This window comes from Ammospiza nelsoni, chromosome 1, assembly GCF_027579445.1.
Source record: "Ammospiza nelsoni isolate bAmmNel1 chromosome 1, bAmmNel1.pri, whole genome shotgun sequence".
NCBI classification, from domain to species: Eukaryota; Metazoa; Chordata; class Aves; order Passeriformes; family Passerellidae; genus Ammospiza; species Ammospiza nelsoni.
In genome coordinates, this window is record NC_080633.1 from 110,533,719 (window position 1) to 110,561,595 (window position 27,877).

The 27,877-nt window shown below is 38.7% G+C and overlaps 1 protein-coding gene across 1 annotated transcript; it reads left to right on the forward strand.

Annotated features, from left to right (window-relative positions):
- Positions 1-1,368: 1,368 nt before the first annotated feature.
- MEP1B (meprin A subunit beta) lies at positions 1,369-27,877 on the forward strand. Its single transcript, XM_059469722.1, has 18 exons — positions 1,369-1,373; positions 1,658-1,803; positions 2,932-2,983; positions 3,086-3,161; positions 7,196-7,214; positions 7,400-7,450; positions 7,549-7,590; positions 8,575-8,655; positions 9,571-9,688; positions 13,513-13,691; positions 15,152-15,370; positions 18,455-18,607; positions 19,339-19,554; positions 21,845-22,312; positions 23,856-24,038; positions 24,482-24,743; positions 26,419-26,620; positions 27,561-27,877. The coding sequence occupies exons 1-18, from the start codon at positions 1,369-1,371 to the stop codon at positions 27,576-27,578; spliced, it is 2,490 nt and encodes an 829-aa protein (XP_059325705.1). The 3' UTR covers positions 27,579-27,877.

Here is a 27,877-nt window from a genome sequence, read left to right on the forward strand (position 1 = left end):
AACCAGACTTCATGATGCCTTAGCACTGCTGTGGCTCAGAACCCATTTGCAATGTGTCTGATCTGTGTACCTCTCACTGCCCATGAGCTGCAACATTTATATAACAGCACCCCTGCATCTGTGGCCTGTCCGGCTACTGGATTCTGGCAACAACTGTCCTGCCTTAGGAAATCCCCTGCTTTACCCTCAGAGGAGTTGTGGACTTTAGGCACCTTGAATGCAGATAGTTGTACCACCTTTAAATTTATTAGCACAAGAAATAGCCTTATAACTTGGTGGGTCAATGACACCATTACTTTAAAATGCTTCACGCTGGTATTATTCAACCACAGCACAGCTAACCCTGAGTTTCAGTACATGTACGCAACTCCCACAAGGTATCCTCTTAATCTGCAGGGTATGAGCCTAGGCCAGAGTGACAATGGCAATTAAATTTCCACGTTAGTTAAGAAAACTAACCCTCTTATCTCCAAATATAACTACTTCAGTATGGATCCAACGAAACCAAACTCGCCACTGTCGTACTGAGAGCATACATGCTTTTAGTCCTGGCTACAGAGATACAGCTAAATTCTAGAACACTACCAACACAATCACTGCCTCTTCGTTGGCTCCTGGGGTTGCAAGTGCACAAGCCCTCATGAGCCTGGATGGAGTTAGTTGTTGGTTAGCAAAGTTTAGCAATACTACCAGCACAGCTATATCTGATTTGTTAATTGATGCAAACATGCTACACTACAAAATCAAGCAGGAATTGATTTTTAACTTTTAACATATGAGAATTGGTGTGAAGATTTTTTGAATACGTATGTTGTATAAACTTAAGTGACCCTTCTAACTCTGCCCATGCACAACAACAGGAATTATGGACGCTTACTCAACAACTTGTAGAACACACCAGTTGGAATCCGTTTGCTGGAGGGACATGGGGTTGGAATTGATTGAAAAAGGGATTAATATTACTTTGTGCCTTACGTACTGGGTTTCTATGTATTATTTGTTGTATTTCTAGTTTACTATTGTTGAACTGATCTTTAATAGATAGTATGTTGCATTGTACTGTCGTTGGTATGGTGGAGTATCGACGTGTTCCAACCATGGACCACATGGTCGCTCTGTCAGGGACCAAAGTCGTATTCAAGGCCCTGCCATATTTTTTCTGCTGCTGGGCATGTTGACCAGATAATGAAAAAAAGGCAATGAAGAAATCCTTATTGTTTAACTGGTGGGAATTTGACCCTAAAGAGAAACAATGTGTTGGGAACTTAACCTGAAAGAAGAACAATATACAATGGAGCTGTTGTTAATATGGAGGTGGTATCGTGAGCCGTTGTGGCCTCATCTCACACTCTGGCCAAGTGTGAGATGATGTCGTAAGTGGAAAAATCCCACTCCAAGAGGAGGAGATATGAGGTGTGGTTCTGGGGTGCAGAGGCTGAAGGACAAGATACCATTTGATCCAGGGGACTTCCTGAAGGTGCAGTGCCTGCCTGCCCCTCCCACCTGAGCACCATGCTCCATCTCCTTCTCCTGCTCAGCAGCTTTCCAAAAAATCCAGGGGTCGGTATGTATTATTTGGTACTGCGTGTAATCAAAACAATTCTGCTTTGCAATCTGAGTTGGGTTTCAGGGGTTTTTGTGCATGGGCATCCTCCAGAACCCATACCAATCATCTCCCGGCAGCTGGAGATGACAACATGCAGAATTCAAGGGCTGCTGAACTTGCAGAAGAAATCTTGACAAAAGAGCTTTTTGACCTACCAAACAACACTGATTTCAGAACAATTGACACCATCAGTATTGGTGAGTAGGGAATTATAATATTTAGTTGCTTTCATAGAAAAAGAACATACCGTTATAAGAACAATAATATCTACAACTGCTGCTTCTCAATGCATCAGTAATGATGTAACAAGTATGGATCTGAGCAGCTATAAATGGCTTAGGTGTCCTCATTACTAGATTAGGATCTTTCTTTCTTATCAGCTCTGATAGTTAAAATACAATGCAACATACTATTAATTTTGATATAATAATTTTGTGAGTCTGAATTTACAAAAAAAACCACTTTTGTGTTGGTCTATACAAGTAGTTGGTCTGGCAAAGTAAAAGGTTAGGAAAGCCTGACCATACAATTACCACAAGAACCTGCAGTTTAACCATAAGAAGAAACTGTGGCAATCCCAGCACTCACTGACAGCTAGCAAGTAGAAGAGATGGTTAAAGTTGAAAGAAATACCCAAGAGTCACAGACAGTGGTGACAGTACAATGTACTGACATTTAAAAATTAATTTGAATGGAATCTTTAAGTAATCCAGAAGGATGCCATTATTTGCACTAGTGATAAATGCAGTGTCTCACATCTATCAACACTAGAAATAGCTTTGCATTTTCCAAAAGCAGGCTACTGAAATTATGTTGCTGACAGATTTTTTTTTTATGCACACACATTTCTCATTTTCAATTTCTGTCAAGAAAATGTATGATTATTAATATATTAATATCTTGTCAAGAGTCCTGCTAGTTTTTTGTTGTTCAAAATGTTTTAGTGCCAGCTTTATTCTCTGAATCACAGAATGACTGAGGTGGGAGGACACCTCTGGAGATCTCCTAGTTCAATTCCCCTGCAGTTGTGCTGCAGGGTTACCTGCAGCTGGTCACTCAGATCTCTGTCTGGTTGTGTTTTGATTGTCATCAAGGAGACAGATTCCACAACTTCTCTGAGCAATTTGTGCCAGTACTCAAAAACACAATGAGAAGATTTTTTTTTCTTAAATTTAGATGGAATTTCCTGTGTTTCAATGTGTCTTTCCCCTATATTTCCTTTTTCTTATTTCTATTTCATCCTGTATTTCAATTTCTCTCTGACACTTTTTCTCACAGCAGTTCTTAAAAAGAATTAAAATGTTTCTTTAGTACTTGCTATACAGTAATGGTGTACTTACTTGATAATGATATGCTTACTCAACAAGAAAAAGATAGGTAAGGTGAGTTCATTGTTGTTGAGAGGACAAAGGTTTTGATTTATGATAGTTACTATTTTAAGTACCAACTTGGTGTAAAATTCTGTCCACACAACTATAGACTGGAGAACAACATGGGCTTGTTTTCTGTGCCTGGGCTTCTAACCTGCCTTCTTCTTCAGGTGGTCTGGAGTCTGGTAAGAAAACAAAGAATCTATATTCTTTATATGACTGAGAAAATAATGCAGATAGGATGAGATTGAGAGGAAAAGACTTATTATTTTGAAAAATCAATATAATTCTGTTTTTGTCTGTGTGGGACAGATAAATGATTTCTGCTTCCTGTTTCCTTGGGGTTTTAGTGTTGCTATTTTTCATAGATTTGTCAATACATGGAAAGAGATTACCTTGTGTTCCCCAACTAAGCAAAATGTCCATTAGTATTCCAAGTTACCAGAACAACAAGTCTGAGGTTAAAATCCAGAACTGAAATTTATTTCAATTGTCCATGTCTGAATGTTTTGGCTTTTTTTTGGTTGTTGTTTTGGGGTTTTTTTTTTTGGTTTTTTTTTTTTTTTTTTTTTTTTTTTTTTTTTTTTTTTTGTGGTTATTTTGGTTTAGTTTGGTTTTTGGGTTTTTTTGGTTTTTTTTTTTGCTACAGCACAATATAATTGATATTGGAATTTATGCCTTTTTAGCCCCTGGATATACTTAGAAATGACTGCTCCCTGTTCCTCCAATCCAGCTGAATTTTTTCAGGTCAAAAAGTAACGGTTGAGATTTTGATATACCTGTGTTTTTTAGTGAAATGTAGCATTTTGCTTATGTTGGGAGGCTTTGTTGTAGAGGTCAGGAACTTTTGGTGAAGCACAATATAATTAGCTCAGAGAACAAAAACCGAAAGGTTCATGAAGGTTTGTTTCAGCTGTTCGTATCTTCAGGGCAATCTACACAGTAAGGCAATACTTTTTATGACACTACATAAGTGCAGTAACATTATCAAAGTTATAGAGCATAACCACCTGTGGCAGCCTTGTCTTCTTCCTCTCCACTGACACGTGCTCATATGTGCCCTAAATTAAGCTCTCAGCCTCACATTCCAAACTTTCCCATAGTCCTCCTGTATTCCCCATCACTCCAATTCCATCCTTCCCAACTATGCCCTCTACCTGTCCCTCTGCCCCAGTCTTTTGGAAACTCAAACCTCAGTCTTTTTTAGATTCCACAGCAGGCTTTTTTAAAACCTATGGTAGGTGATACAAGTGTTACTAAGATGCAGAAGTTACCTGACATCAAAATCTTGTCTCTTGTGAGGGAAGGGCTTCTGACCACCAGGGTTAATTATGTTCTGTGGCCAGGAAGAGCTCATTTCAAATTTCTGGATGCCAATACTAAAATAATATGGTCTGGAAAAATCAGTGGTAAGTTAGGTGTCTCATCCAAACTAGATTAATAAATTCCATCTGAATAGATGTCCAGGCTAGGTGAGGTGGATTGTCTTATGGTGATGCCAGGGCATCATGGTGGTGTCATAGATATTCTTGGCACATAAGAATTATCCATTTGTTTCTTGATTGATGACTGAGTCTCTTTACCTGATTTTTACATGATTACAATAGGTGAGATATTTCCCACTTGTCCAAGATGCACTTGAATTTTTTGTCAGTTTACTGTGCTCTCACAAGTGGTTTAACCAACCATTAGAATGTCTTAATTCACATGTTGTCCATGTCCAAAACTAGGGACTGATATTAAAAATTATCAGTATTTTGTATATGTGTAGATTAGACTAAATTAGATTCCTCTTTGGCACATTGTAGCTAACACAACCTTCTTCTGCACAAGACTATGAACTGTGTATTTGTTGTGTGTTTACAATACTTTCACAGCCTAGAAATGGCATCATATATTTTGTCAGGCTGGTATTAAGACCAAAATCACTGCCATGTGAACAAGTGATATCTGTATGCAGAGATGAAGCTTTTGAAACAGAGTATTTTGCAGTGGAGATTAACAGGAGGAAAGACCTAATTTTGTTGGTAACACAGTAGCAACACCTTGAGAGAATTTTAGTTCAAGCGAATCATAAAATTAAATTTCTGGCCTTTCTATTTACAATATTTTTTTCTGACATTTGCTGAAGCTTTTAAAAGGCAGTAATTTCAGATTAAAAATTAATCTTTCGTGTGATAGAAGGAATTCCTTCAGTATAAAAGATTCAGTGGCAGTTTTCAGACACTGAGGACCAGCCTGGACTTCACTGAATTGCTGCATTTGATATTGTTCAGACATGGACTCATATTTTGATTTGTGCACCAAAAATACCACTGTACTTGGCTACTGATCTCAGTTTGTGAGTCAAAAAACTTCCAAAATGCAAAGTGCTGAAGCAGGGCTGTTCCAGGACAAATTCAGTCAGGAAACAGATTCTGCTCAGTGTTTTCTGTAGCTGACCTGTCAAGGATGGTTAGACTGACCTTGGTCAGGGTCAGGTTTGGAGTGGACAAGGACATACGTGAGTGGTAGTTTGATTAAAAATAGAAAAAGGAAGCAGGAGAAGCTGATTAAAAACTTTGGCTCTTTATAGAATAGTTAGCTACTAAATGTTTGCTGTGCCAGCAGATACCAGTTAGGAATTGTGTTTCTTAAACATAGAAATTATAGCCTCCATTTGGTTTGGCAAAAAATTATTTTCATCTCTTAGGCAATGAGATTAAATGATCAAAATCTGACAAAAACTGTGAAGCAAGACCTTGAGTGAATTTTAGTTCAGGTGAATCATAAAATGAGATTTCTGGCCTTTGTATTTACAATATTTTTTTCTGACATTTGCTGAAGTTTTTAAAAGACAGTAATTTCAGATTAAAAATTAATCTTTCAGTATGAAGCTAAACTGGGACATTCTGACAATTTCAAAGCTTTCTTTCTGAACCTTGAAATTTCATGGGAGGTAGGAATTTTTTCTGTATTTGGTTAAAATTTTTATATGGAGTCAGTTCTAGGGCTCACAGTTGTTTCCCTCAAAATTGTTCCCATCATTATGTGTTGAAACTTAGGTCTAGAAGCACATGTACATTTGAATCTCTCTTGAATATTCTGGCCATAGAGTTGTCTTACACATTGTACAGATACTAGAGATTATCACAATTAATGTTTCTAGGTACTACATGGACTTGATTTTTGCTGCTTTTCAGTATTCTGATTTTGTTTTGTTCATTATTTCTACTGGAAGTTGCAGATGTTTATCACACTGGAAAAAGAAGTCCTACACGCAAAGCTGCATGTACAGAAAATAAATTATTTATATGCAGGAATAAACATAGGGGGAATACTGTGGTAAAACAAAAAAAGTAAAAATCCCACACTTTTTTCCGGAATTGCTGTTACATTTCTTTTAGAATATAAGGATGTCTTTTATCTTCAGTTTGTGAACTGCTATTCAAACATACAAGTACAAGACACCCAGGAACAATTGCTTAGAAAGGCTGTTCATGATTTTACTCACTATGTGGGAAACACTTGTGTAAGTATGTCCAAGGCAGTCCAAAAATGAAGTGTCCAGTTAAAGAAAAGAATTAAGATTACATTCTATAGGCATGTTATGGCAAGGAAATTTTTCCATGTATATGTTATCATATGTCACTTTATCTCATTATGGTCTGTGGATTCTCCATGTTGCAAAGGGAGTGTTTGAGTTGTTATTACTCAGGTAAATGGAGTCCAGATAGGGCACTGAACTGGGGCTGAGGTGACCTGGGCTGTGTACCCGGCCCTTCAAAGCCTCGCTGGGTAACACCAGACCACTCATTGTCTCCCCCAGTCTTCACATTTGTGATGGGAAGTTCATCACAGATTCCATTGGCTTTGCCCAGCTGCTGACTAGTAGCAATACTTGATTCCACAGAAATAATGGGCTCCTTTTTTTCCCATTTGTGAAGGACACAAATGAGTTATGGGAGAAAAGCAGCTGTGAAACCTCCACAGGAGCAGTTCTGGCTGAATTACTTGTTGGGCACCCTGAGGTGGGGAGGGCACGGAGCTGCCACACCAGCAAATACAGGTTTCCAGTCGAATGAGGAGGCAGTGGGTGCAGCCAGTCCAACACAAAGCAGTGTGCTAAGTGCTGTCAGTTGAGCTTGAATCACATCTCTAATGCTGTTGACAAAGTAACGCGAGCTGCATTTCATTATCTGCCTTTCTAATAATATCTTTTTTTCTTTCCCCTCCCCAGCCTTCTCCAGAGACAACTGGTGAGTTCTGTTTAGAGATCTATTTGTATGCACAGGAGGCAGTCAACAAAACCAGCTGCTCATAAACATGGCTACGACAGACACAGATTTATAATTACTGTTATTGTTATTGCATTAATTTTCACACTTCATAAAGATAACAGCAAGGGCTAATGTCCTACCTCACTTGTCTTTTTGTTTTTCAGAAATAGACCTAGATGGAGGAATTGATCAGGACATCTTCGACATAAATGAAGGTTTTTCAAAATTCAGTCTCAATTTTTTAAAAATAATTTTCATTATAGTAGTCACAGACCAATACCATAACTGAATGATAATCTCCTTTTCCCTTTAGCTTTAGGACTGGACCTTTTTGAGGGAGACATCAAACTTCCTGTGGTGAGTTCAAATATAAAATACAAAGCCAAAAATGTGTCATTGACTTAAATGTAAAGTATCACTGGCATGGAAATAATAGATGCATCCTGCTCTTACAAGCAATAAATGCTGTTTATGTAATAATAAACTGAAGATGATTGGAGATGGAATTCTACAAAATGTCATAGACAGTGAAGGAGTCAACATCATTTGCAGAAACATTATCCAGCATGAGATCCCATCAGTGATTAGATCAATATTATTAGCTTCTTGTTTCCCTTTTTACATTGTCACTTTTAAGAGATTAGGCAGCACTGATCATCATCCAGGCAGGTTTGTATAAAAAGAATTCTTTGTTTATCTGTACAATATTCTGAGCCAGTTAAATTTATTGAGCAGTGCTGCAAAACCTTCATCCTGTAAGTAGATTGGCTAAAACTGATGAAAAATTTAGATCCCTAATATCACATTTTAAGGCATCTGGCCAGCATCCTCATATGATCAATGAAAAAAAATTACATTTACATCTCAAAAATATCTAGTAGGAAACCCCCAAGGTGTCTTGCACTCTGAAAGTAGTCTGAAAATAGTGTTTTACTCTCCCTTTTGGGAGATATGCCGAATATGTCTTTGAAAGCAAGGACAGCACTTGCTAAAGGTACAGAAACAAATGCTGGCATTATGAAAAATTACAAAACTATTAATCTCTGTACAGTTTTCAGAACTTTAGATCTTAAGGCTTCCCATAGGAGCAGAAGCTCCTGAGTACATGCATCAAAAACTTGGGTAATTTCTATGGAGAAAATGCAGCAGAAGTTGAAGACACCAGTAGAAGGGCATGAAGGGACTTCAAACCCAAACCTCAGACCTCTGAAAAATCTTCTGAGGGTTTTGATCTCCTTGTTTTCCTTTATGTCTTACTTGGAATTGTAGGTTTGCTTCAGCACTATTGTAGTCCCTGATGCTAAATCCCTTTTTACTGAGGACTGCATGTTTTCTTTCTGGATACAGGATCGAAACTCCATCATTGGTGACAACTATCGGTGGCCCCATGTCGTCCCTTACGTCCTTGAGAACAGCCTGGGTACGGTATTGCCCTTCCCACTGTCTGTATGTTGTGTTGGTTGAGCTGTTCAACACAGGTTGATAAAGCTCCTATGGTGTCCTTTCCTCTCTTCATCTAGAGCAGGCCCTTTCCCACAGCAGGAGTGGGGCACAGTGTGCACAAACAGGATTTATAATCTTGGTATCAGAGCTGGCTCTCACCTCCTTTCTTGAATGATTACCCTGCTATGGCCCAGCAGATGGTTTTGGTTTTGAAAACTTGTGTCTGAGATGTGAAACTCTACAAAGCAGAGGTGAAAAGAGGGCACTGAAGATATTTTTAAGGAGAGGAAGCTTACTTGGCCATTTATATAATTTCCAGCAGTGAGGGTAAAATGACATTCTGACAGACAGTTGGCAATGGTACATTGCTAAGTCCCCTGTGTGAGTCAGAGACACATCATAATTTGACCCCATCCTTTAAATATTTGTGTTGAAACTATACAAGTTTCTTAGAGGAGATAACACAGATATAATCTGAAAAAATCAGGTCCTGGAGAAATTCAATGAAGGATCTGTAGCCTGCATTCTGTACTAGGTAAAATTTGCAGTCTTAATTTCCTGTCTATTTAATACTTGTTTACATAAATCCCCAAAAAACAAATGAAAGAACCTACAAAATTACCCCCCCCCAATATCCTTCTATATACTCATAATGTCATATTTGATAAAGTACCAAAGAAAAATTACAGAGGAGAAAGACAAGAGCAAGATACAGTGTTGCAAGACCCTGATTTATGTTTTTTAGGTCCCCCCTTTGATTTTAATCCGAGAAAAAATCCGTTTATTTTGATCAAAATTGCTGGAGCAAGAGCCACCCTTGAGACTTGCTCCATATGCATAATAGTAGAAATCTTTCTGTTCATTATTGACAAGAGCACTGTTTGCTTTGCAGAAATGAATGCTAAGGGAGTCATCCTCAAGGCATTTGAACAGTATCGACTGAAAACCTGTATTGACTTCAAACCTTGGGAAGGGGAGGAGAATTACATATCTGTGTTCAAAGGAAGTGGGTAAGAGAAGCAATTAAAAATAACTTTAATTATGTTTGCTTTCAGACTATTCTCACGGCCAGTATTCAACCTAAAACTCATATATCTGGTCATAACTTTATGTTTTTGTTGTCACCATTTTCACAGCCTTGATATTTATTCTTAAATATAAGAAGACATGAAGTCCTATAAGAGATATTTTACTGGACATGGTAAAAGATATCAGAAACAAAACAATTGTGTTCTTGACTGATCTTTAGATATATGGAGTATTACTTTCAGGTAGGCATTCCTAGTATACCTTGGCTTCTAGGGGAAAAGAAAAACCAAGGAGAAATATGACAGTTCTCACTGTGGGGCAATGAATTTGTTTGAATGTAACAATGGAAATGCACTTGAACAACTCCACATAAGCATTCAGATAAAAGAGCAATATTTTAAACTCTGTGCAGCACTGAGATATTTTGCTAATATTTTACTTTATTTACCTCTTTTGATGAATAGTCATGCTATTTCATCTTAAATATTGCAAAATAAGACTCCAGTAAAGAAGTCAAAATTGCCCCAACTTCTTTCCTTCTAAGACATTCTCTGTCAAAACAGTGCAACAAAAACAAATATATTGTTCACTCTGTGCTGAACCATTTCTCTTATAGAAAAGGAGAACAGGGAGAACTTGATAGCCTGGTGAGGAAATTTGCTTTCAGAAATTCATTTCCTGATATGAGAATGCATTCATAAATGGGAAAAGATTTTCTGATAATAAAAATGTTTCTCTTTCCCTTTGGCTTGTTCTGAGATATTCGTAGCAGATAATTGTTTCAAAATTTCTTTGGTGTCTGGCTCTTTGTATTTGCTGCTGTTCATGCTGTACACATGACACTGAAACTCAGCTCTAAAAGATGTATAATTGGAGACTCAGGGAGCAATGCATTTTCCTGTGCTAATGACTCCAGCTTTTTGAGCTAAATGGAAAACTCATGTAGCTGAATTTTGTAATCCTTCATCCCCTAAAATATGCATTGAATTTGCTAATAATTGTACCTGAAAAAGAACCACAATATTTAGCCTATGGCAAGTAGGAGGCCTCTGTGCAATGTTTCATTTATATGTCTATTAAAAATAGATGAGTCATGGTGATGAAGAAGATGAATCCTTCTAGTTGGATAGCATATCTTGCCCTCACTGTCTGGTGTGTGGCTTGCCCTGAAGTGTTTCCATCACCTTAGCTGACACATCCACAGCAGAACTTTTTAAAAGATTGGAGCTAAATGGTGCAGTCTCCTGAAAAGGTCCATCCAGTTTCAGTGAGTCATCTTGGGTTGTACAAAGAAATCAGGACTGACCCTGAATGAACTGCCTTCATTTCAGGCCATTCCTTACTTCTGGTGTAATGGGTGCAAGCTGGGCAAACCAACTCATTTTTGCTCCGCTGTTCCTAATATTTTGGAGTTTTTAAAATCAATTAAGACTCTTCTATCTGCTGACTAAGGACCTCAGCCCAGAGGGTACAGTGCAGAGAGGCACACAAAGTTCCTGGCAACATAAAATTTTACCACTTCAACTAAAGGTTGATAAATCACATCTTTGCCTTTCTGATCTTGGCTTGCATCTATAAAAGAGAGGAATGTGGGGGAACTTTTGTATCAAAAGGATTTGAAATAAGCCATAAAGTTCTCATCTGGATTACCCTTTTGAATTCAAATTAAGTCAGCCACAAAAGAAGCCAGCGGTCTTTTATTGTATTGACTGCCCTGTGTGAAAATGCATCTGTAGTCTCTGGTGTATGTAGAGAGTGTATCAAGGCCCTGCCTACTACTGGTATTATGTTAGCTCCTGCCTGTGTGCTGGGCAAAACATGAGGTGTGTAATTGTGAATTACAGAAATGCAGGATAATCAGATGTGGCTGCAAAGTTCACTGAGGAGTCTGGAAACCTGCAATGGAAGTGCTATTTCAGCTTACTGTTCTCATGAAGAGCAGGATTAATTCAGCAGGAAAACTAACGTGGTGTGGTAGGATCAAATGATTAACAGACCAGGGGGGATGAATATCATCTCTAGTATTTCCACATGGATTTTCATGGAGCACTGCTGGGAGGCCGCTTCAGCTCTTTGCCACTGTTGCACATGGCAAAGGGAATCCATGCAGAAGTAGATTGACACAGATCCCTGGCTCTCCAGCTTGGTGCTGGTAAGTCAGGGTGTCTGTGAGCTGATATTGGTGATCTCTGATACTGTGGGAAGAAAATTAGTAGCAGGACATTAGTATAAAAATGTGCCTGAAATTAGTGGCATCACTGCAACTGATGGCGTGTGTCTATTTACAGCCCCAAAAGGAGGATGGTGGGGTTAGTCAGAGCAAGTATTTCCATGTTCCTCCAGCCTCTGATAGCAATGCAGGAAGCATTGAGTCACAGGCAACACAGCTCTCACACACCTGGGGAAAGCTGAGACTTTCTTCTCCTTTCTCCCCTCCAGAAGACACAGGATTCTATGTGCCCATTGCTCTGGAGTGCCATGTCCCACTCACCTCAGCTTTATTCTCAGTGCAGGGTGGCACAGACTGTGTATTTGCCCCCTCTGTGGCTGTTGGGTGACAGTGTTGTAGGCATCTGGCAGACCAAAGGCAGCTGCACCTACTGTCATTTGGGTGTTACTTCTGCTAAGTGTCGTGGGTGTGCCTGCTGTAGCCTGCTGTGCACGGTGCAGCAGCTGTGAAGCCAGAGGTGGCTTTGGTAGGAGGTGGACCCAAGCCTGTGATGGACTTCTTCTGCACGACACAAGAATCAATATGATCCTGTTCAAGGAAAGACATTGAAATTACAAATGCTACATGTGCTCCCTAACAGGTCTCATGTTGTGATTTTAATGAGTAATCAATAGGCAAGGCCTGTGTTGCTCTGTGGACAATGAAATACTGGGGAATATGTTGCACTATTAAGTCACAGAGTTTGAAAGCACATAGTGTGCTTGTATTTTTAAATTTCTGGGGTGATAGGATTGCAAATCCTATGCATATTTTGTGCCCTATTAATTTTATGTACTTCATTGGGTAAGTATTGATTTATTTGCTACATAAAATATCAATTTAAATGTAGCTCTCTGTGCCTACTAGTTTGTGGACATGGGGTGCCATTTTATTGGCCTGTGCAGATAACTCACTAAATTCTTTCACCCTTTAATATAAACTTGCAGCACAGCTGCAGTTTTGCTCTTACTTGGGAGTGTGTAAGAGCAGCAAGTGCTCTAGCATGGCAGCTCACAGAGAGCCAGAAAGAAAAGGGCTTGTTAAAAGTACTGTCAAATCCATCAGCCTGTCAGAAGGTAAACACAGCATGGAGAAGCACACCTTGCCTGGCAGCCACAGCCCCATGCAAAGTAAAAGACCAAAATAGTACAGGGAAAAGCAGGCATAGGAGACAATGTGCATGAACACATTTCTCCTTATGATAGGGACATGCTTGAAGTGTGCTCACAGTCACATGTTGTGGTCTAGCTGAAAATTGTTAATTTGCAGTAATTTAATTGCTCTAAATTATGTGCTCACAACCTTTGATGTTCCGGAGTACCAAAGAAATCATCCTCAGTTTTCTTTTGTTGCAAATAGCTCAACATTTTTCTTCTAATAGAGCCAGAGACAAGGACCTTCTTGTTCATCGAAACAAATCTGAGAGGAAGGGGTATGATAAGGAACAGATGAATGGAAAAGTGCTCTCTGTAACAAAATGTGACTTCAATGCTCAGGTTAAAACTATACCTATTGAATAGACTAGTTTTGAGGTTTGCATGGCATGCGGAGGGTGTGTATCTCACAGAGCCCTCTCTCATTCTGTGTCAATGACAGCTGCTGGTCGTCAGTGGGAAACCTGCAAATGGGCCTGCAGCAACTCTCCATTGGAGCCAACTGTGACAGGATTGGGACAGTCCAGCATGAGTTCCTGCACGCCCTGGGATTCTGGCACGAGCAGTCTCGGTCTGACCGGGATGACTATGTGACCATCGTCTGGGACAGGATTCAGTCTGGTCAGTCACTCCTCTGCTTTCCTCTCAATCTCTGGTGCTAGCAGCTTGGATGTGGAACATCCCTTCCAGCCATCTTTTGGTGGTCATGCTGTTCTCTCACCTGGACTTACTTTCCAAAGCCAGTATATCAATAAATTAGATATAAAGGGACCTCTGCTTGAAACATAAATTCTCATTTGTTCTTGCTGTTGTAATTCCTTGTGCCATGACAGTTTCTGAAGCTCTAATTAGAGATCTGTATCCTCTTATGCTACGTGTTGTACCACAGGGCAGCAGAAGAGGAAAATTTAGTTTGTTTAAATGAATACTCTAGAAATATACTTACTCTAGAAGCCCTTAATGAAATAAAAATAACTAACCCCCCCCAGTCTGAAAAATCCAGTGTGACCAAACCCAGTAGAAAATCACCAGTGAAAACATTGGTCCTTCTCTTTCTGCCTGTCTGCTACACCTGGTGCTGGCAGCAGAGCGGAGAGAGCAGAGTGTGCAGAGGGTGGGCAAGCAGGAGAGACATTTCAGGGTCTGTGTTACACCGGCAGTTACTTTAGAAATGCAGCTTGTGAATTGTAAGTGTTGGTATATTTGGCACAAGCCTGAGACATTGTTAATTTGCTCTGTTAATTCCTCAGGACTTTGCTCTGTCTCTGCTTCTTTAGCTTGTTGTTGTCCTCTGTGACTTTCAGGCTGTTCAAAAACAGAGTTATATACACAGACTTGATGTTTTCCTAACATAGGTAGACACAGAAGACTGAAAAACTGGGTAATGATTAAATCTAATGCATTCTTATTTAGTCCTGATCAATAGTCAGGTGCATATGCAATTATATATTACAGAAAATTACTTAGACTCTGTTATTTGATTTCCATTATATTTTGCTGACTCTTTAGTGACAAGCTCTACTATTGTGAGACATTTGAAACTGCTGCAATTTTTTTACACTGACCAGAATATAGTTACTGTATTTTGACTGATTTAAATTTTGACTCCCCATTGGGTAGTAAGCAACTGGTTCTTTGCTCATACTCCAGAAAACATCTGTAAAGCTACATTCTGGAAGTTTATCTGATGACAACTCTAAATTGTTTATTATTACCTAAAATGACGAGCAATTGAACATCAGAGAATACAGATTAGAAACAGTTGCAAATTGCAGTAATTTGAGTACTGAAACACTCTCCACTCTTGGATATCGCAAGCCCATCAAAATTTATAAGTTGTTCCACAGGAAAAATTTTCTGGTATCAAAAGATTTTCTCCGTCCAGCAGAAGTCATTAGTGGCTGAAAGAGGAAAGTAAATATCCCTAGACTGGAAATAAAAGTGTTTTACAGAATAAGTACAAGTAAATTACTACAAAAATATTTTGAGATGTGATAGATTCTCTGTCACTGCAAGTCTTTACATTAAAATTTGATTCCCTTGAGCAACAGGCAATCTTTCCTTTCAATTTTGCCATTTAGGTAAAGAACATAATTTTAATAAATACGATGATAATAGATCAGACTTCCTGAATGTTCCCTATGACTACAATTCTGTGATGCACTACAGCAAGACTGCATTCAAGAATGGAACTGATCCCACCATCATCACCAACATACCAGACTTCATTGATGTCATAGGACAGAGAATGGATTTCAGTGAGTACGACCTGAAGAAACTAAACCGGCTCTACAACTGCAGTAAGTGTCTCCATTTATTTTATATTACTTGAAAGAATCATTTGAAAGAAATGAGGGTGATACATACATGTTGGACCCATCCAGACACAAGTGAAAGAGATGCTAACATATTTAGAGAAGTGAATTGTATTAAAAACACCAGAAATAATGGTACAGCTAGAAATAGCATTCCTCCTGCAGAAACACTGCTGAGTAGCAGAGGTTTCTGTGCAATTTTATCTGACCTTTAGTTAAAAACCAGCTTTGCTCAGCAGCTGACTTTTGTTCATCCCTTGGGTGGCTGTTTAAAATATGAGCTTCTGCACAAAGCCTTTTGTTTTTTCCCTGCATTATTCCACAGCTGATGCTCAGACACTGCTCAGAAATGAGCATCTTTGCTGCGGCTGTCATACCTACTCCACTATCATGGAATCTGTGAGACAGATTTATGCCTATTCATATATACCCTATCCATGCAAATAGGGCACAGATGCCATTCTGAATAAAATGCAAGCTTTCTAAATTTTCTTGTTAAGCTTCAAACCCGGTTTCTTAAAAAAGTGGTCAAAAGAGTTATTTTGCTTAGGTGGCATTTATTTTGCAAAGCTGAAGGAAAGTAAGAGACAGAGAAATCTAGATAAGTCCATTATCAAACTGGAATATAATTCTGTAATTGTTGCTGCATTCAATGTGCCCTGACACTCAGAAGACTTTTACAATATCCCAAATAGTGAGTATTGGCTTACAATTATATTTTAAGCCTCATAATGCAGATTCCTTAAACAATTATCAAACTGGTTTAATAATGGTGCAGTTTTTGAGCATAAAATTCTGATGAAAATATTTTTATTCACATAGGTCTAAATTGAACACACACACACACACACACGCAGCCTTATCTTCTAGCACTTGCTACACAATCACTTAGGCATTATTAAAGTGCTTACACTAAGGATGTCTTTCACAGAGGATGGGGTCCCTCTTCCTCTCCATTAATCTTATCTATTTTCCATCATTCTTGTGCGTTACAGCAATACTTCATGATGTGTTAACTTTATTCTTAACCCACAGGCACATTCCCCAAATGAAAAAAAGCCCCAGTCCTGCTGAAATCAGTGACAAAACTTCCAGCACGTTCAGTGCAATCAGGACCTGCCCTGCTCCCCAGTCCCTCTCTTGGCTTCATGTGATGTGTGTAGTGTGGATGATATTTGCAGAGACATAAATATTGTCAGATCATCCACCGCTGCCAGGGAGGATGGTGTTTCACAGGTCTCAGCCCTCGCCCACACAAAAGATTACTTCATTTGCTGAACATGATTTAAGGAAATGTGTAAGCAAAATTTCTGCTACAGGCCCATGTGGACAGGAAATAACATTAAAAATGTAACTCTTCATTCCTAAATAGAAGAAAACAACCCACAGCATAAGAAATACTGACAGATTGTTTAGTGTTGCTCCACTCTGTAATTCAGTGCTTTCTTTGAGGCCATGTAATAACAGTAGATTTTAGTCTGCTTTCCCCTTGGAGCACACTGCTCAACAGAGCTGACCATGAGGTTTCCCTCAGCCTCTGCAAGTTGGGACTTGGCACTCATGCCCCCTGTGTTTTCTTCTGAGTCCAGTCTTTAACTGCATACCAAACAAGTGTCTGCCTTTGGTGCAGACAGAATTCACAACCTGCCTCACTCATTGCCCCTTCACCTGTTTAAGTAGGAACCTCAGAAATACATCATAATCTACTGAGTCTTGCTTTTCTGTCTTGCTGGCATTCATGTCAACTCTCCATGCCAGCCAGCACTTTCTACTTAAGGTCATTCAGTTACTTCCTTCCTGTTTGGCCAAATAAATTTCATGTTTTGTTTTGTATTTTGATTTCAAAGAGTTCTTTCACCTAATAATTCTCCATTTTTGCTTACCTTTCGCCAGCAGTTAGCATAACATTTGCTGTGAAAGCCTCTTCTTAGCTCTTACAGCATTGTACTGAACTGTATCTTAAAAAAAATCTGCCATACACTTCTGACTACCTTGCAGCCTCTAGAGGGTTTTTAGCTTTCTGTGAGGACAGCAGTAGAACTGTCTATATCTCATATCTCAGCAGTGGAACTGGTTTGGCAGCAGCTCATACTTAAGTGCTTCCCAGAGCTGCAGCTTAAGTGAAGCATTTGGTATTTTATTGAGGTTGAGTTTTTGTGATACTCAAGGTCTTTCTGTTATGCAAGGAAACCTTTAAACCTTTGAGCCACAATATTTTATATATAGTTTTAAAAGTATTTAATTAACTTGGCTCTTTTCAAATTGTGGCTGGTATTACACATGAGCTCAGACATGGTGCAACAAAATAAGAACAGGGATAAACCTGGACTGTGCTATCTCTCACCTCTCCAGAGTTTGCTTTAGACAGAGAAAATATTTCATATGGTATTCTCCCTTTCATATTTAACTGCACAGTCTTCCTTCACCTAATTTTTCCCTTGTTACATGAAAGATATTGAAAAATTTGTATGACAAGAAATATCCACATGAAAGGTCCCAAATATACCTTTGCCAAATGGGTTTTTTTGTTTAGTTTGTTTGTTTTTGTTTTAGTTTGTTTTTGTTTTTTTAATTCTGTGTTTGGAAAATCAAGGTTTGTTTATTCCAGCCAGATAGCTTCTGCTTTTCTATATTTCAAAATAAGCACTCCAGCTGATACATTAGTGAGTTTGTATCAAAATCTGTGGCCATGTGTGGGCTGGCCCAAAGAAAACAGAACAAAGAATGGTAAGTCTCAGGATCTTTTGACTATTATATGATGTGTGGATTGGGTTGATATTAGTGTTCCTTTTATAAATAAAAGACATGATATGATAATTAGCAGATGCCCTCCTGTATTTGCTGAGGGCCCAGAGTGTTCCTGACGACATCTTATTAATGTCAGTGTTAATCACCAAGTGTTTTGTGTTTTGAGTTCCTGAACATTGTATGTATCAATGCTGATGGTATTTGAAGCCACTGATTACTTGGTGTTTGCATTTAGTCTTTCTCTGCTTATTGTTTTGGACCTTCAGAATTAAAATGTTTTATGTAATGGAGATTCACAATTTTATTTTTTTAATGTCATAGCCTCCTCCCTAAGTTTCATGGACACATGCAGTTTTGAACTTGAAAATATATGTGGCATGATCCAAAGTTCAGATGATAACAGTGACTGGCAGCGTTTGTCTCAGGTTCCTGCTGGGCCAAATACTGATCACACCAATATGGGAGAATGCAAAGGTATGAGAAAAAAACTCTTATCTTTCTGGGAGGAGTTTTCTGCAGAGGCATGAGGGATTCCTTCAAGATTGGCCTTGTTATCTGTTTATTCTTTGACAAACTGCAGTTTATTTTTTAACTAAGCAGCATAAATCTACATACCTAGGGACATCATGTGATATGTTGATTTTCTGCTTATTTCAGAGTCCTTATCTCTTTTGATCAGTTTTTTTGGTCTTAGTGTCACATCCTGTCACGTGAGTTATATAAAGCATTGAACCTGTGATACAGGCACACCAAATAGATTGCTGCTTTTCTCAACAATTGCTCAATAAGTCCTTGGACAGGAGTAGGACTTTGAAATGTGTATTATCACGGCTGAGGTGAAAAATTAATTGACAATCTAGCTAAATGTATCTCAACCTGTCAGAACAGTCCAAGAGTTCAGGAGTTTAAATCAGTCCTCCAGGGTGTCAACTGTGAGTAACTGGGTAAAGAGTAAAACCCCATGGTTTGGGTACAGTCTCCTAGAGGTAATTAAACAAGGACAAAAGCTGCAAAGAGAATAGTTCTACCTTTGGAAAAGGTGAGCAGGTAGCAGTCCTCAGTCAGAGATTTGTACAGGATCTACCTAACCCTGACCTGACTGTATCCTCTAGAGTTATTACAATACAGCATTAAGAAAGCCAGTACATCAGGAAAATTCTGTTTTCTCTCCCCTCTACTGCTCATTTCTTATTGACTTTTGGCAGATTCTGGCTACTTCATGCATTTTGACACCAGTGCTGGAGGAGAAGGAAGCACAGCTGTCCTGGAGAGCCGAATTCTGTATCCCAAAAGAGGTTTTCAGTGCTTGCAATTCTATTTATATAACAGTGGTAACGAGAATGACCGGCTGAATGTCTGGGTCAGGGAGTACACGTCAGCCAATCCAAATGGCACTCTGAGATTCATCAAAGAGATAAAAGGTATGGAATAAAATTGCATTTTGTTTTAATCTATCCCCAGTATTTTTCAAAGTACTGGGGAAAATTATTGTGGCAAAGTCACTCATTTCCTAGTACTGTTCTTTGGCTTCTTCTCTATCTATGTAATTGATTCATTGCTGCTGAAATTATACCTGATGGATCCTCAGTCAGCTGCTTTCCTATAATATAATAAATTACCACAAATTTCAAACTCTTGTATTATCAAGATAGTTTTCTCGCCAAACTAGCTAAAATTCCATGAGCAATCATTTTAACTGTTCTAGAATTGCTGGTATCAATAGCAGCTGATGAAGTCAGAATATTAGAGTAAATTACTATTAATAAGAAAATCTAATACAGAAATGGAAAGCATAAGTGCCCTGGAATATCTAAGTTAAAAAAAGAGAAATAAAATTTAAATGACTTAACTGAAATATATGAGCAACAGATCATGATTTGAGTTGTAGTTTGAAGAAGACTAAATTCTTGTGGTTTTGGGAGCCTATGGCCTACACAATGATCAGCTGAGGTCAGCTAATGGACAAGAGCTCTTTAAGCTAGAATTGCCAAAGTCACCTTATGATTAAATTACTTTCTCAAATACTGAACTATTATGTGGTCTCCATTTCACCCACACCAACTTCAGAAGGATCTGAGCAAGTTTTTTTTACTAAATAGGTATAATTTCTGTCGCTTTTTGTCCCTTTAGGCTCAGCTGCTGCCAGTGCCTGTTTTTTTTTTTCTACTCTTTTCTTCACCTCTATGGCATCACCCTCTGTGCCCTCTGAGCTAACAGGCATCCTTAACCTAAGAGCTGCTAAGGCAGGTGTAGGCTTCACATCAGTCTGAGCCCTCCAAACTCTTTCAAACCCTGCTTTGATGCCAAGAGTAATTTCTCCAGACTTCAGCCCTCCTCACAAACACTCTTTTGTGTCTATTAGGCCCCATCTCCCATTCCTGCTTTCTCAAGTCCATAATTTCCTTTGAAGACTCTGATCTCATAAGTGTGTCCAAAGAGGCACCCTATTTTTACAATCTGTGGCAAAACTTTTAGCAATGATTCAAGACCACTTTCCCTCCAAGCTGTTTCACTTTTTTCAAGCAAGAAGTCGCCCTCTCCAATGCAGTCAATAACCTGGAAGTAACAGTGACATTACAGCCCCTTCCATCCATGGTCTGACACCCTGGCTGAGCTGCTCATGAGTTGAACGATGATGTTCACATAGTTCAGTGGCTTAGGGACAATCCCTGAGCCCTTCCCTCTGGTTTGTGGCAGCTGGAGATTTTTGAATTGCATGTATTACATGTAAAAATCCTTTAGCTTATGCTGAAGGCAATTTCATGGAAATCAGTTGGGTGCTTTTCTTCTTGTTTCTTGGGTAATTGTTTCCCTCCTAATTATAACAGTAATGAAAAATGTCAAGAAATTAAGACATATTTGAGATCCATTGTGCTGTGTTTTGGGTGTTAGGAGAGTGATGCAAGAGTTCTGTACCTGCTCATTCAATAAATGCAGCTGGTCTTCTGTGCAGATGAACCAAAACCAGGCCACAAAAGAAACTGTTTTGATGAACATACTTTTAAAAAAGGGTGTTCTACTTTAATTGTCCTCACAAGGCCCCTGTGCATAGGTCTTTGCTTTTGTGTACACTGCTCTTGGAGTTAAGTGGAATTTGCTAGTGCAGGCACTTTAGGATGCAGCATCAAACTTGCAGCAAGGTTCTCTTGCATGAAGTAGGTTTGCAAATGACTGGCTTTAATTTGACCTTAGTACCATTAATAACGTGATGGGTGAATAGTGCTTCTGCATAGGCAAGCTTCCAAGAAGCCATTTAGAAATACAAAAACAAATGAATGAACTAGTCTTGTAGTTCTAGGTTCCCAGAATCCTCTGGAGCATTTTCTGTTGAGGCATGTTGTTGTTCAGCTATTTGAATATGACTTGTTCTGATTTTTTTTTTCTTTTTAACAATACACGTGAAACTCGCTTTGTGGATTTAATATTCGCAACTCCTGGATTAATTTAATGAAATTTTATTAAAAAATGTAAAAGAAAAAGCAGTGTTATAACCCATCAACAAGTGCTATTGTGCATATTAATTCTGTTAAAATATTGTATTGAGCAAATATGAATCTTGAACTGAAAAAGTAACATCTACAGAAGAAATATTCCATCACATTAGTGCTGGTGGAATTGAAAGATTCTTACACAGTGTTGGTATGGGGTTCACAGTCCTGTGCAGTGCTTGACTGTATTACTGAGTCAGAAATCTCTACCCTTCTTTTTCAGGTTCACCTGAGACCTACTGGCAGCTCCATCATGTTTCTTTGAATGTCACCAGTAAATTCCGGGTTGTGTTTCAAGGTGTGCGAGGAAGTGGCTTATCAAGTGGAGGCCTCTCTATTGATGACATCAACTTGTCAGAAACTCAATGTCCCCACCATGTCTGGCATATCAGAAATTTCACGCATCTCCTCAACACAAGTCCAGCAGGAAAAAAGGGAATACTATACAGTCCACCTTTTTATTCTAGTGAAGGATATGCTTTTCAGGTCAGCTTGTATGTAAATGGTACTGCTGATAACCCATTTAATTTAGGAATATACTTGTCCTTGATTTCTGGAGCAAACGATGATCATTTGAAATGGCCCTGTCCATGGCAACAAGTTACCATGATCCTGCTTGACCAGCATCCTGATATTCGTCAACAGATGTCAAACCAAAGAAGCGTAACAACAGACCCTGAGAGGCTTTCAGGTTAGTTAAAATCAAACGTGTAAAACACAACCAAAAGACAACGGGTCACATCTCCTCTTTGTTAAATTAATACATATTTTTTAGCTTCTGGAATGCTTTATATGTTTGCAGCAACAATAATATTGATCCACAGACAAGAAAAAAATGAAACCTACAAGCAAGTTAAGCTGGGACTCAAGATTTCAAAGTTGCATTTGCATAAGAAACAGGTGGATCATCTATTCCTAAAGTTTATTTCATATGCTCTGTGAGGATACACATGTTTCTGTTTTAATGAGAATGGAAGTTTTCCAGAAGTCATGAAAAGAAAAATATGGAATTAACAATACAGGCAGTTTATAGCAGATAAAAGTGAAGCAACTATCAAACAAATCCCAGCCCTCCTTGTCAAAGGTTCAGTGATGCCAGCAAAAGCTTCCAGATGGACAAAGTACTGATTCATATTATGTAACCTGTACTTGTTCAAGGTGTGAGAAGATAAGGGCTGTTGTCCACAATAACTTGGAAATGTGACAGCTGAGGTAAAAAGTAACTCTGAGAAATTATAGGAATCTCTACAGAGAGAGATATTAAAGAAAACACCCACATTCAGCATTGGATAAAGTTTGGATTTAAGTCATTATGGCTTTTGTCTTCTTTTTGCCAAAAGAAAATTTGGCAAATTCTTCTTTTTGCCAAAAGAAATCATCTCTGCCACTGAATTAGTTTTCTCACTAGAAAGGAAGTAAGGAAGACACAAAACCATCCAATTCGTATTATTATTTTAAAACCAGTATGTTTTACATTGCATTTTCTGTTACACTGGCTCTACATGAAAACAAAGTGAGTAATCAAGAAAGACTTAATGTCCTCTCTGTAAATGAAAGACACACCACCCCATGTCCTCCACAGATGTTTGTGAAAGCACATTTTCCTTGTGCTTTCTGCTGTTACAGCCACAGTGCCCTTTTCCTTCTCTGACCCTGTGGACGTGCAGTCTGTTTGCTCTCTGCTCCTTCTCTCTTGTTTATACATATATTGCAAAAAGTCCACGATTTCCAAGGGAAGCCTTGTAACACACACTCTTTATCTAATCAGAGAGGTGGTGGAGCAGGCAGATCTTTCCCCCTCTGTCAGATTGTTTAATGGACAATCAGGCTCAGCTTTGAGCTTTAGAGCAGGGTTTGATGGAGCAGGCATCAGTGATTGTGATCATTTAGGTTGTTCAAATATCTTGTGCCCCACATCTACTTCAGGAAGTGGTGTCTTTTGAGAAGCACTGCATTAACTCATGTTATAGATGATTTATGTGCTACTTATCTTCTTGACCACCTCACTTTAACAAACTAAAAAGAAAATACAACAGGTTTTCAACTAGCTCTCCAATAACCTCACCTCCAGCAGGTTCTTTTCTCAGTACCTCAGGCTAAACCAAATAATTGAAGATCTCCGTTGTCTTGTGCCTCTCATCAGTGGGGAATCCCAGGCAATTGAGGTTTCTGCTGAGACACAAATCCAGAGCAGTCTCACATTCACATTCTTTTTTTCTTTTTTTTCCTCCCAGAATCCTCATCAAACTATACTTGGGATAGGCCAGATAAAGTAGGATCCGAAGCAACTTTTCCCAATGGAACTAAATACATGAGAGGTCCAGGAGTTGGAACAAGTGCATTTTTAACTCATGAGAGACTTAGAAGCCACAACTTTATCAAAGAAGACGGTGTTTATATTCTTTTAACAATGGAAGGTATGTAAACATAGCTGTTACTCTTACAATGCAGCAAACAGCGTCAGATACCAAGTCACTAATGCTGTCGTTATAAATACACATGATGTACTTTGCACTTGAGCACTGTTTGAATTATGCCTGTGTCTAAAGTCAAATCATGTGTTTGAATAAATTTGTGAACAGGTACATACACAGTATAATTCCTTTATCTCATGTGAAGGTGTATAAAACAATGCTAATCCTGTGAAAATTAATTTGAATATATTAATTTGAATAAAACTATCTGTTCCTGGAAAAAATTCTAGAGGACATTTCCAAAATACATCCTGATCCTAAAATGCAAAAAAGACTGTTTATCTGTTAAACCTTTGGACAGGCTTACTGCTCTTTATTATTAGAAATTATCATTAGAATAAGAAGGAAAATAATGTGGAGCAATTGTCTGTGCGTTCACCGTGCAGATATATCACATCTCCTGTCAACTCAGCCGAGCATTCCACCCCCTCTTGTAACAACTGCAAGTGCCACCACCACCACCAAAGCTGGGCCTGGCCCTACTGCCGCCACCAGGCCCCCCAGTGGCACTGAGATCTCCACCACCACTGCATCCACCACCAGCACCACCAACCAGCCCGGAGATCCAGAGGTTCCGGCCTTCTGCCCAAACAACCCCTGTGAAAACGACGGTGTCTGCGTCATAGTAAACAGAGCGCCCGTGTGCAGGTAACTGCCTTTGTCCACCCTCAAATGCTGCTTTAGGATGAGTAATGAGAGTTTCTAACAAAATAAGTCTTTGCTCCCAGTGAAAGGAAAGACAGACTGTAGCTGATTAAGGCAAGTATTTGCAACTGCTCCTGTGAGACTGAACTTATGGCCGATTTGGGCAACAAAGCTCCTAACCTCAGCATTTGATCATTTTGAAGTACTCTGCTTGACTTTCCTGTAAATTATATTTTAAATGTGTTTATTATTTTCAGTAATGTATTACTCCAGGTCTTTAGAATTCCCTATAGCAAAATGTAGAGGAGTTGAATGAATGTAATTGAAAGAAAAGAACATTTATATAATTACAGTAGATTTGCAATACTTATCATGTAGGAAGCAGTGTAGACATTATTTTAAAATTTGCCTCAGAAATATTGTACAGTGCAAATTATGACCATGAGTTACCAAAGTGTAGTCGCTCGCCTTTGAAATCAGCAGTGAAAGCTGAGGAATAAAAGATTATTTGCCCTGCAAGAAGATTAATATCAACTTTTATTTAATTCTCTGTGGATACATTTACGTAACCTACCTGCCTGATTAGCATTGTTCCAGCTCTCAAATAACCTCTGAGGCTGAAGACAGTAACCTTAGATGCTGTTCCAGGGCAGGTAGACTGGGGGAGTGCTGTGAGGAAAGTATTAAGGCCAAGAGCTACAGGAGTCAGGATGACTCATTAAATGTTATATATCCCTATTTAGAAACCTTTAAAAAAATAATTCTTGTGCAAGTCGTTAGAAGCAGGTCACAAATAGGAGTAAATGTCAAGAAGTTGTTCCAAGAAGACAAAAATAAAATATATGCTCTATGTTATGCTTCATTTCAAAATTATGGGAAGAGAACATTTATTTTCTGACATTTCTGGACTCTTAGAAGCTTTAGTGCCTTTGCAACCTACTTTCTGTCCTACAGAAATGTGTGGCCAGCAGTCGGTTTCCACCCCAATTTTCTGTTGGGAAATGGATGGGAATGTGATACATCCCAGGTGGAAAGCTGAATCACCTGGAATCCCCCCAGCAGGCAATATCTTGGCAGTGCACTGCAAACTTGTTTTCAGGGCTGAGGTAGTCCTGAATGAATGGCTCAGACAGGAGCTAGAAAATCAATAAATCAATACATGAGGAATAACCAAGGTTAAAGATGGAGGTGGATGTGCTGACTGTGGTGCTGGGGAAGGTGATGGAATCAAAGCCTGGAGGTCGTTTTCAGTCCTAAACTGGATAGCTGCTGGGCTGTGAATTTCTTTTCTTACCTGCTTGTTGGGTGAAGGCAGAGGCAGCTCTTACAAGTTCTTTAAATTTGAAAAAAAAAAAAAAAAAAAAGCTTCATAGATCAGCTGCATCCAAGTATTAAGAGGTCAAGAGGATCAGGAAGGCATTTAGGATTTCTGGCAAAAGCTCACTCTGAAGGCACAACCTGTGAAACATCAGGAAGCTGAAAGAAACACCTTTAGGTGTGTGAGGACAGTGGGCCACTCGGGCCACTAAGAAAACTTTAAAATAGAAATCCATTTTAAGATTATTTCCTTATGCTTTAGGATATAGAAATTACCTCAGAGATGCCATTTTTTGGAAGTAGATATTTTCACATCTTTAATATTTAGGTGATAATAAATGTTAGTTCTTTTGCTTTCTAGATGTCCAGCAGGTGACAACTGGTGGTACATGGGAGAAAAGTGTGAAAGGAAAGGCTCAACTCATGAAAATACTGTAATAGCTGTTTCTTCAACCATAACTGTGTTTGTTGTAATGCTTATTGTCACCATCACAACTGCAGTGTGCCTTAAAAAGAAATACAAACAAGGAAAGGAGAATAAGGAGAGTGTGACTCTAGAAGAAGTAAGTATCTCGCCTCTTTCAACAAGTATAGACACATGCACACATATCTATATTCACTAAAAAGCAAACAATCAAATTAAGTAAGAAGTAAATGGAAGATGTCAACTTTTTGAAGGCTAAAGACTACAGGTTAAGAATTAAAGAGCTCCTTTAAGTGAAACTAATTTATCAAACACCAAAATCCCACTTAATTAAAAATCTGTTCTCCTCTTCCACCCCCCTCCACTCTGCCCCAATGACAGCTTACATTGAGTGGGATAGTGTGAACATAGGGGTTCATTTTCAATTTGTAATTAAACCATGTTTTCTGCTCAGTAAATTTGTATTCCATCTATTGCTGCCTATTCTACTAAATCCCCCCCTGGATATGGTGCTAAAAAATGCATCGCAGGGTGTCAAAACAAAAAGCAAATCTAAAAAATAATTTTCCACATTCAAAGGCCTTTTTTATGCAAGGCATGAAGTAGCTGTGGAAATATTAACTTAAGAAAAGGTTAAGAAGACAGCAGGTTAAAACTGTTTAGATGACAGGATCAGAAATGCCATGTACTGGACAGAAGCAGCATTTGGGCATGTTTTCACAGGACATTTCATGCCGTCTGAAACACAGGGACTCTAAGTAGAGGCTTGTCCTGGAAATAGCAAGCGTGACATGGTTTAGGGGGACTCACAGGGTACAGGAGAAATTTTGTAAACAAACTGAAGAGGAATATCCTTCCAGAAAGCAGAGTTCCATTTTAAATTTTGTCCTAATAGTCTCTGTGTGATACCCCATTGAGTTGAAGTACCTCTGTGCAGTGTCAGATACTTGACACTGCTACTTTATGACCATCCAATAAATAGTTTTGGTTTCTTTGCAAGTAATGCTCTTACATTATACACATACTTCCATTCCCTGTACACTTTTAAGATGTGGGTTTGGTTTTTTTCCCTCACTTAGACTAAAACATCCTTCTGAAGATAATGCAAACAAGCATCAAAGATACAAGATGAACATCACTGCAAAACCACAACTACGTCATCACTCTTTCTGCTCCTTTTATCTCTACCATCATGATAAAAGTTTGTAAAGTCTGGAAAATAATTCATCATCTGGATAAAACACTGTGCTAAAGTCAGTGGAGTGTCTGACACTGCTGTGTATCATCATTCAATAGAGAAAAATGGAAATACATTGTGTGACATGGCAGCCTTGTCCTTCAAGTCTATCTAAACATGAAGAAAGCATGAAAACAGCATCTTGAATTTTAGTTAACA